At 33.3% G+C, this 10,156-nt stretch overlaps 1 protein-coding gene across 3 annotated transcripts in view; it reads right to left on the bottom strand.

Moving 5' to 3' along the window:
- LOC121376315 (stromal interaction molecule homolog) overlaps positions 1 to 10,156 on the bottom strand; it is a 74,647-nt gene that overhangs the window by 7,005 nt on the left and 57,486 nt on the right. For 2 of the 3 annotated variants that reach the window (XM_041504156.1, XM_041504158.1), the window contains exons 9-13: positions 8,427 to 8,527; positions 6,756 to 6,907; positions 5,657 to 5,737; positions 4,974 to 5,069; positions 996 to 1,173 (exon numbers count right to left, since the gene is read on the bottom strand). In XM_041504156.1, coding sequence (XP_041360090.1) covers positions 996 to 1,173; positions 4,974 to 5,069; positions 5,657 to 5,737; positions 6,756 to 6,907; positions 8,427 to 8,527 — 608 coding nt within the window. The remainder of the gene's footprint in view (positions 1 to 995; positions 1,174 to 4,973; positions 5,070 to 5,656; positions 5,738 to 6,755; positions 6,908 to 8,426; positions 8,528 to 10,156) is intronic. The other variant, XM_041504157.1, reaches the window with a different exon arrangement.

Genomic DNA, 10,156 nt, shown 5'->3' with positions numbered 1-10,156 from the left:
CACATGCACACATACACACAAACAACAAGTATTATGTATGAGGACATCATTATTTAACTCTTTCCCTCCCATTCTAAACTGCAGTCGAGACACGACCAGTCTTCGTAAACACAGCTGTCAACATTCAAAGGAGTTATCTATCTTGATTCTGTGAAAGCTAGAACATAGTAGAATGACAATCGGACATGTTGAGGTATTTTGTTGACTGGTATTCATATTTAAGTTGTTATCGCAACATTGAAAAGAAAACAAAAACGGTCTAAATTTGTGTAAACGTTATTGATGATGTAACGCGCACATGGGTTCGATTTCTCGCTATTTGTTTAATTATTTCTTTTAAAACATGTTGGACATTATAATTTAATGAAAACTGAAAATTTGTAAAGAATGTATTCGCTGAAAATAACTGATAATACAGACTTCGAAGTAGATGATGGATGGATTACTCGTCAATTTTTTTTTTTTAATAAGTTCGTCTGTAAATTTTATTTTGTAATTAGACTCACTAATATATCCTCTAACCTATGACACATATCAACATAGTGTTAAATTAGTGGAGTTTTTGACAATTTGAGGTGGAATAATGTAGGTTCAAAATTACGTATTTCACGTTGGAAAACTGGGTGGATAAGAGTTAAAGCTTTTGCACAATTGCAATAATTTTTAATTGTCACGAGCTTTAGCGAGTGACAATGAAAATTATTTCATGAGGGACATAAACATAATATGAAATGGTAGCGAGTTTAATATCCTATTTATTACCCATAATCTATCTTAATTTTTATCACTCATCTCGTTTCGTTGACATTCCTGTAAGGCTGCATTGCGCTAACTGATGCCGTCATCGTGTGGCGTCAAAAGTGTTACGTCCCACTTGGCATTCTAGTGGGACATATCACGTTGATATGTACCTAGATATTTGTAACCATATGGGTAATAATTGCTGTTACTATTTGTGTGATCCCCGATTTCTTTCACTCTGTGTATTGTCTCACCTATCTCCTAAGTGGAACAAGACACCGTTGCTCGGACTGGGTGTTTCGAACGTCCTGGTCTCCAGCACCTTGGCGCGGAGATTGGTGATAGGCAGGGACAGGGAGGAGCTGCTGCCAGAGTGGGGACTGTTCTTCTGCTGCTGAACAGACTTACTCACAACTACTTTAGTCACATAATCTGAAACAAGAACATTAAAAAAACCATTGCCATAGTAGTTATGACACATCACAGGGTGAAAAAAAGACACACGGGTTTTGGAATAAGGGCCGATTCAGAATTAGGCACATGGAGGATGCAGGAAGTAAGATAATTATTTTATGCCTGGTGGGTCGGATGCATTCTTTTTTCTGTGAATATTTGATTTATTATGGGTGAACCAATTTCGATGAGCATAAGCATTTGGTTCTAAAACATATCAATATTTATAAACAGACAGTTTTTATTCAATTAGCTATCTTTTTATTAATATTTCCATGCTTTAAATGAGCACTAAATTGCCCACTATGTAGCAAAGTTTCTAGTTTACTGCACATGCATAAAAAACTGTAGCATTCATCGGCAGTAAATATTGTTACCTTCAGTGAGTGAATCGTTTAGTTGTAATAGCTTATATCAAAAACTTTCCAACATAAACCTTTTCAGTGTTTTATCAAAACATGTATGTTGTTCAACAAAACATGTACTTATAATAATTTATAAAAATTAGTTTTAATATTTTAAGGCAAATTACAAAATGGAGTCCTCTAGAACCAATGTTAACAGACAACATTTTAGGAAAACAAATATAACAATTATGTTGTCTTGCAATCGTGTTATAAGTTGAGCAAATGAAAGGTTATATTGGTAAAATTGTTTGGTTAAAAAATATATGCTGCATTCTGAATATTAATAAGTATACAAACAGATATCCAGAAAGAAATTTATATTAAAACATATAAGGACCATATATTTTTGGCAAGTATCTGTAAGGTAAGTTTTGCCAGCAGACACTGTAACAATCATGTGACTTCAATAACTAGATAGTAGTACAGTTGAGAACAAACAAAAATTGTTTTTAAAATTAAGTTTTCTTTCAAATGACTGTCTTTGAAAATCATAGAAAAAAGGTATTAAGAAATATGCCGTTTTTATGAGTGGGTCAAGTTCAATCTTGCTTTCTTTGCTCATTTTAACTTTATTTATACGAACATTTTTACGAATGTGACAGACATTTGTTACTTTCCCCATGCAAAAGTCATTGACATCCGAAATCTTCAAATGTGCATACTGTTGTGCACAAATGACGCAACAACCGAAACAGGTCCACAGATGATAAATAAAATATTGTTTTGTGGGTGGTGATTATATAACAAATTTATTCTGATATAACTTTATGTGATCAATTCTGGAATAGCTGATGGTTGGGATTGAAATCTTATTGGAGTTTGTTTGCCTCAGACCCGCTTTCCATTAATGCAATTCTAAGCACAAGTTTATCGATATTGTGCATATGCACAGTACCTTTTCAATATTCACATTTCCACATACACTCATTCAGCTGAATGGAAGAAAAGCTGACATCATAACGTAAAGTGTTTACTAGCAGCTCAAAAGTACACTTCAACAACACCGGTATCGAAATGCACTATAGATTATGCACAGAATAGTGTTAATGAAAAGCGGGTCTTAAGAATCCATAGGGAATCAGGTTTGCTCAAATGGTTAGTGTTACCTGTATGCCTAGTCTGTCCTCACACAAACATTATATTTACTTACGACCTTAATGATTCCTAATATACAGAAAGTACCTGTCATATTAACAAATCTATTTTCACACACAATACAAAACTACAAACTATAACTGTAACATTAATTATAATAAAATTGTAGACCAATTTTTAGAAATGTTTTCACTGAGAGAGCACTTTTTGAATACTAAATTTCTATTCTTAACTTTTCTAATTCAGTATTTATTTCATAATTGTGTGTTAATAAAATGGTAATGTTACTCTGTTTGAATTTTTGCACTGTGTCTATGCCTGCAAAAACAAATCATAACTGTTTCATTGATAGAAATCACTGTTTTTTCATGGAGTTCTAAATTAATTTGCAACAGATACAAATTGTACATTCAGTCAGAAATGTAATATTTCTTCACCTAATACTATGATTTCTGTTAATAAAACTATAGTAGGTCATAGTTAAACTAATTCATTATTTTGATTAACAATTAATTTGACTGTAACACATGTAATCAGTGTTTTCTTGCATTTGTATGAAGAATCCAACAGTGCTTGAATGGCCAAGTGCAAACAGCGTGACATGTTGATGTTGAGTCACCAAGTGCTGTGCAAAGTGCAACTAAGCTTGGAAAGGTGCTGAGCAGACTGTGTATTTGATAGACTTGATACTTAGTATGTGCTTTTTTTCTAATCATAATCACCATCCAATGGCATAAAAAAGGTTGTTTATTGAAAAATCAAAAGAACTTTGTAAAATGTCATTAAAAGAACTTTGAGTCAGTTGTGATCCATAACAGCTGAAAAATATTAAACGTTTATGTATCACTGCAAATCTTGGAATATAAATGATCACATCCAATCCTGCCCTTATATTCATGTGATTAGAATTAACACAGATGTCATGTAGGGCTCCACCTAGCATCTGGAAAATGAGAGTCATCATGACACACAGGGTTTTATTTTGGGAATTGTGCATTCAAAAATGGGAGTCATCTACGATATATTTCTTAAACCACATAATTAACTGAATAACTGTCTTGTTGATATTACATGCATATATTATATCCACTATTCTGTTTATATAATACATATACATGTACATCCATTGTTTTTCTTCTTGTAAATAATTTAGCACTTTTCTTTTCTTTTTATGCACCCTTTGGCTTTTAGTCATCCAATGCTGCATGCTAACCTGTTTTGTAACATAGCTTTATCTGCACAATAACGTAGCAAGATACCAAAACATGGAGGGGGGGGGGGGGGGCAGACACACCCACCCACACATATAACACTGCTGCTACTGGATCAAGAATAACACAGACTGTATTTAGGAGGATATTTGGTCAATATTGCAGCAAATACACAGGATTCCTGTGTCATGTTAAACCCTGGTCGTGTCATGAAGTAACATGAAGTAAGACGTGTCAGTTTGTTTTTCTAAATTACATGTAAAAACAGAACAAAAACCAACTGAAACAACAACAACAACAATCAACAAAATCACCATAAACAGGTTATTCTTTAACATTAATGAGACGGTAAATGCTGCTTCTGACAAACATTTTCAATAGCCTGTTATTAGTGTAATGTAATATACAGTAGAATCTCGTTGTGTTGAACTCGGAAGGGTCGAAATTACTGCAAGGCTCGAACCAAAAACAAAGTCCCGAGTTACACTTACACGTTATTGACCGAATGGTTAGGTCGAACTACCCGATGGGTTGAAAACTTTCTCGAGTACCGACAGGGTTCAAGCCAATGAGATTCAACTATATATGTTTTACATGAAACAGAATTCAGCCTGCTTTATATTGGTACATAAACAGTTGTACATGTAGATTGTAAAAACTTTTTTTATTTTTAACATTAGATTGCAATAGGATCTTATAATTTTGTTGCTAGATCTGACTAAGTGTCACTGAAATGATTTTAAATTGTTGAAGAATTTGTGTTGATTTTGTTAACAATTCTCAGATCCCTTAGGTCATCTAAAATGAGTCAAACTGCATTAGAGAAATGTAAAGGATTTGCTAAACCTGTGGATCCAACAAATCAGTTACCGTTCACTAATTTCAGAATGAATAATATAATAGATTACAACAGTGTAGTTTGGAAAAATACAGACAGTGCCCCTAGCTCATGTCTAAGAAAATCCAAGACGAAACCAGCTAACGTCTGCTGCAGAAACAAAGCAAAGGCAACCAAGGAACCCAGACGGGAAACAGTTTCCATCAACAACATCAAACTAATGTTTACCTCTAAACAAATGATTCGCATGTAAACTGGCACAATCCTCCAGATAGGGATAGTGTGAATTTTTAATATGGTAAGGATCAACCATTTGTTTGGAAGCTGAAATACAATCATAGCCTAAACTGTCAATATGATACTGGTCAAACTAGATGACCCATTTTCAGATGGTTAAAGATTTAACATTCAATAACATTTTCTAAATTTCCCAAAGGACTTAAAACATCACTACAGAAGAACGTAAACAAAATGAATGAAACAAATTCAATTAAAAATTGACTCGCAGTAGAATAAAATCAATATTAGATATATAGTTTTACACATAAATGGAAATATATATATATATATGATGGGTTAATGTACATTACTGGGATGGTTATGCAAGAGTTACAGTGATAAGTTATATTTTGAGGTTATACACAAATGATATAATGGGTTACATGAATGAAATATTATATGATAGGATGTTGTATGAAAAGAAAGTTACAAAATAGAAATGATTGAAGTTCAATGAATGGAATATGATATGACAGAATGTTAGATAAAAAGAAAGTTACATAATAGATATGAATGTGAAGTTAAATGATGGGTTACAATGATGGAATATTATATAAAAATGAATTTATATGATGGATTACGTGAATGAGAGTTACATGATTTAGTTTTGTCTGGTAGTCAAGGTAACAAACCTGCAGGGAATGGGGGAATATCTTCATCTGCATCATCCACTGCATAATTGTGTGTTAAAGAAGGCACAGAATTGCTTTGACCTGGGGAAAAAAAGTATGTTTGTTAGCTTTACGTCCGCTTTGCATGAGTGGTCAATTAGATACATTTATGTTACAAATAGTTTCAAAATATATCTAATGAGCAAAGGCGAGTTTGATATATTTTTAAATGACGAATTGTATAATAAATAGGTATTTAATGGACACAAGTGTAGCATTCTACTTCTTACACATCCTCAAAAACCAGATTTATTAGAAATTTAAATGTCTATTTTAGAAAATTATTGACATTTACGGTGCTTGAACTTGAATAGTTAACATATACATGAATGGGGTCAAATTTCAATTTCAATGACCAATCATGTAGATCATCACTAAGGAGTAGCCAATCAGATGCCTCTAAATCAGTTAAAACAACATATATCAAAGGCCCTTGGTATGTGCTAACCTGTCTGTGGGATGGTGTGTATAAAAGACCACTTGCTACTAATGGAAGAATGTTGTAAGTTTCCTCTCTAAAACTATATCAGGGTTCATAGCCTTAAAGACCAAACAAATTCAAAGACTTTAAAGGACTTTTACCTGCCATTTTCAAAGACTTTTACACAGTGGTCAAAGACAATAGAATGCGATAAAAATACCAAATTAGTTCATTTATGTTGCTGTCCATGGCAAAAAATTAAGCTTTTTTACATGCATCATGACAGATTAAACCTTGTAACTGGAAAATATCAAGTGAGTGCAGCTGTAAAAGATAACATCATTGCTTTGGCTATGATTTGTGAGAATTTAAAGACTTTTAAAGACTTTTATTACAATCGGAAGACTTTCATAAATCTAAAAATATGTTTTCAAATTGAAAGACTTTCAAGGAATTTAAAGACCGCTACAAACCCTGTACATGTACAAAATTACCAAATGTTTGACATCCAATAGCCATTGATTAATAAATCAATGTGCTCTAGTGGTGTCGTTAAACAAAACAAACTTTTAACTGTGATGTCAGAAATCTATCAAAGACGTGTGTAACGAAACGTACATGTATCTTGATTTGACTTACCTGCTACGCCACCGAGGTTATCCTTACTCAGCATCTGTCGGAGAACCGTGAAGCCCGGGTTACTCATTATGGGGAAGTTGCATATGTTTTCAATGGCGTGCCAACGGTGCAATCTCTCCTGCAGGTCCAGCTTCACTTCCTCTAAAGCAGCACTGATTAAACAGGTTAAAAATGTCACTCACTGCAGTACATATATACTACAACATATACCAAGATGCAGACAACTATGATCCAGCCAAATTAGGAACAATTTGGTATAATTTGGCAAATGGGGTCAGAAAATTGTCAGCAAAGTGCAAGTTTCAATTAACCAAATAAAATATTACCAATAGGCTCTTCAAAAAATTGACTTTATTTCTAACTGACTTTAGCCATTTATCCGTAATAGTCAAATATATTCACCAAAATTCAACACTAATTCACATTAGGCAAAATGGTAAATGACAGCACAAATTGTGCCTGTATCAGGGGTGGGAATTGGTGAACTGTAAAAAAGAGGAAATCTAGAGGGGTATGGGGGCAAGGACGATTAAAAGCGAGGAAACACAATGTTCCATGAGAGGAAAACTGCAGATCCGAGGAGAATTCCCATCCCTGCTGTATATAAAAAACATCTGATATTAATTGTATTCAATAAAAAACCCACCAAGTTTCAAAAACCTGAAAGTGAAATGTTCCTCAAATACCCAAATGGTGATAATTGCTCTCTTTGTAATAAGAAATTCCTAACAACATATTATATCAATGGAATATTTCGGTAATTCTGCCATTGTTTTATAGTTTCTTTATAGATCTATACAGAACAACCTGTTTCTACTTGGATACTAAAATTCAGCTACATGCACAAGTATGTAAATACTGAGATAAGTGTATATGTAAAATGTTATTATTATACACGTAGTCTATGGTTTCATAAATCATGCTAAGCCTTGCTCTATATATAGTTAGATCCTTGCTGTATATATAGTTAGATCCTTGCAGTATATATAGTTAGATCATTGCTCTATATATAGTTAGATCCTTGCTGTATATATAGCTAGATCATAGTACATGTACAGCGAGTTACATGTATTTTATTAGTTGCTCATAATTTGGTTATTAGTTGCTCATAATTTGGTCTGTGGAAATTCAAATAAGTGTCAGGTTTTGTGACTTTTAGTTGTCACATATTTCAGGTGACCTTGATTTGATAATGATGTTTTGAGTTAAGTGCTCAATTTGCAATCACATTCTCGTAAAAAGTTTTATAAAACCCCCCAACACATTTGGTGTGGGATGAGGGAAAATGCCAAACATTCACAAATCCACCAACATTTGGTTTCAATGGCATTAAACCTATTTCAGCAGGAAATGCACACCAAGCAAGCTAAAACATATTTTTTTAGATTTCCTGTTAGGCTTAATTTGTCATGAACATCCAAGAGAAAAAATATCACACTACATTTAATGAGTTATTTCCCTTGCTGGAAAAACCTCAGCATGATCAGTTCTGGAAAAGAAAAATGTCAATGATCAACAAAATGAATCCTTTTTTAAAAATTATCTTTAATTAACCAATGACGGTGTAGCAAAGTAGGACAGGGCTGGAATGGGAAAAGAGGGTCTGCAAAAAGTTAAAAAGCATACAATACATGTACATGACCTGCCACACGTAGGTATGCGGACACTCACCGAGCATGCAGTATCCACTGGTCAACGTCATCTAGCGAGCTACTGTGAGCCATTCTCAGAGACCCGAAGAACGCTCGGTTTCTCTTCCTAATCTTATCACACTGAAAACAACAAACACATGCTGGTTAGCTGCACGGTCATGCACAGGACACCGATGGGCCATTTCATATAAAAATCTCCTTTTTGTCTCCATGTAAAACACTGTTTATTACAAATAATTTTAAAATGTCTGAATATTGCAGAAACCAAAAGCTTTATATGTATAGCACTGGCCTTAAGAATCCTGGGCTTTAGATTGCACTAAAACTAAGGCAATAAAGGGTGTGCTCAAAATATGTATGCCCAAAGTAAGTACAAACTTGCTAACCTCAAAAAATTTCATCTCAAAATCAATGGAATGTTAAGCTGTAATTAGATTAAACTTGAAATGCATTTCGGTATATCCCCAACTCTTTACAAGCTGTCATTAACATTATTGCACAAAAAGACCTTAGTGAGCTCAGAACAGACAAAGAACAAAAAGCCCTGTTAAGGCCGAATTAGTGAGATTTGAAGTCCTGGAATAATTACTAAATTACACATGTTGAATCATTGTTTTAGTTTTAAAATTACTGGCGATAATCAGAGTCACCCAGATGGCACAAAAAGGAGAATCTCTAATAAAAACAAATGACCATGACACAGTCACACTCACTGTCAGCAGTTCATAGACTTCACGTACATCACACGGGTAACAACATTTTTAACTGATCATTTTCATCACTGTCACGCACATCCCCATGGGAATATTTCGGTTTCTCAATTTTTATTCACAAATAGTTGCTGATCAGTTGAAAAGTGATGAACTACTACTTATTGTTTTAGAATGGTGTAGTATTCTGTGAAACTTACATGATACCTAATCACATGGAAATAGAGATCAAAGTATTCCCTGCTGCCCACCTCCCCCTCCACAAATATCCCCAACAACAACAACCGTATTCAAAGCCATCTATTGAAAGTTTCAAGAATTAAAGATTATTACCAAAACTTTAACCAACCTTTAACCAGAATTTAACAATGTTTCAATCAATAAACCTGCAAATCCATTAAAAAATAAAACCCAACATGTAGAAGAAAGATATCTTCAAACACAGAAACCAAGGTACAAATTGATATGTAATAAATACCATATGAACTAAACTTAATCAAATGTTGACAACAGGAGATGTTCGGATATTAGTCAACTGGCCAAATAACATTCTGTTCATTCCCATAATGTGTTGAATGTGAACCTACAGAATACATCACACAGACAAAAAAAACCCCTGCCTTTTAAACAAAATATACATAACACATAAGATACAAAATGACTACAATTTAAAACATTATATCAGGGTCAGTGTTATTTGAATTTAAAACATTACATCAGTGTCAGTGTTATTATTTGAATTTAAAACATTACATCAGCTAGGGTCAGTGTTATCTGAATTTAAACATTACATCAGTGTCAGTGTTATTTGAATTTAAAACATTACATCAGTGTCAGTGTTATTATTTGAATTTAAAACATTACATCAGTGTCAGTGTTATTATTTGAATTTAAAACATTACATCAGTGTCAGTGTTATTATTTGAATTTAAAACATTACATCAGTGTCAGTGTTATTTGAATTTAAAACATTACATCAGTGTCAGTGTTATTATTTGAATTTAAAACATTACATCAGTGTCAGTGTTATTTGAATTTA

Source organism: Gigantopelta aegis, chromosome 6 (genome assembly GCF_016097555.1).
Source record: "Gigantopelta aegis isolate Gae_Host chromosome 6, Gae_host_genome, whole genome shotgun sequence".
Classification (NCBI taxonomy): domain Eukaryota; kingdom Metazoa; phylum Mollusca; class Gastropoda; order Neomphalida; family Peltospiridae; genus Gigantopelta; species Gigantopelta aegis.
The sequence above is the reverse complement of the archived record's forward strand: the minus strand, read 5'-3'. Positions and strand labels throughout refer to the sequence as shown.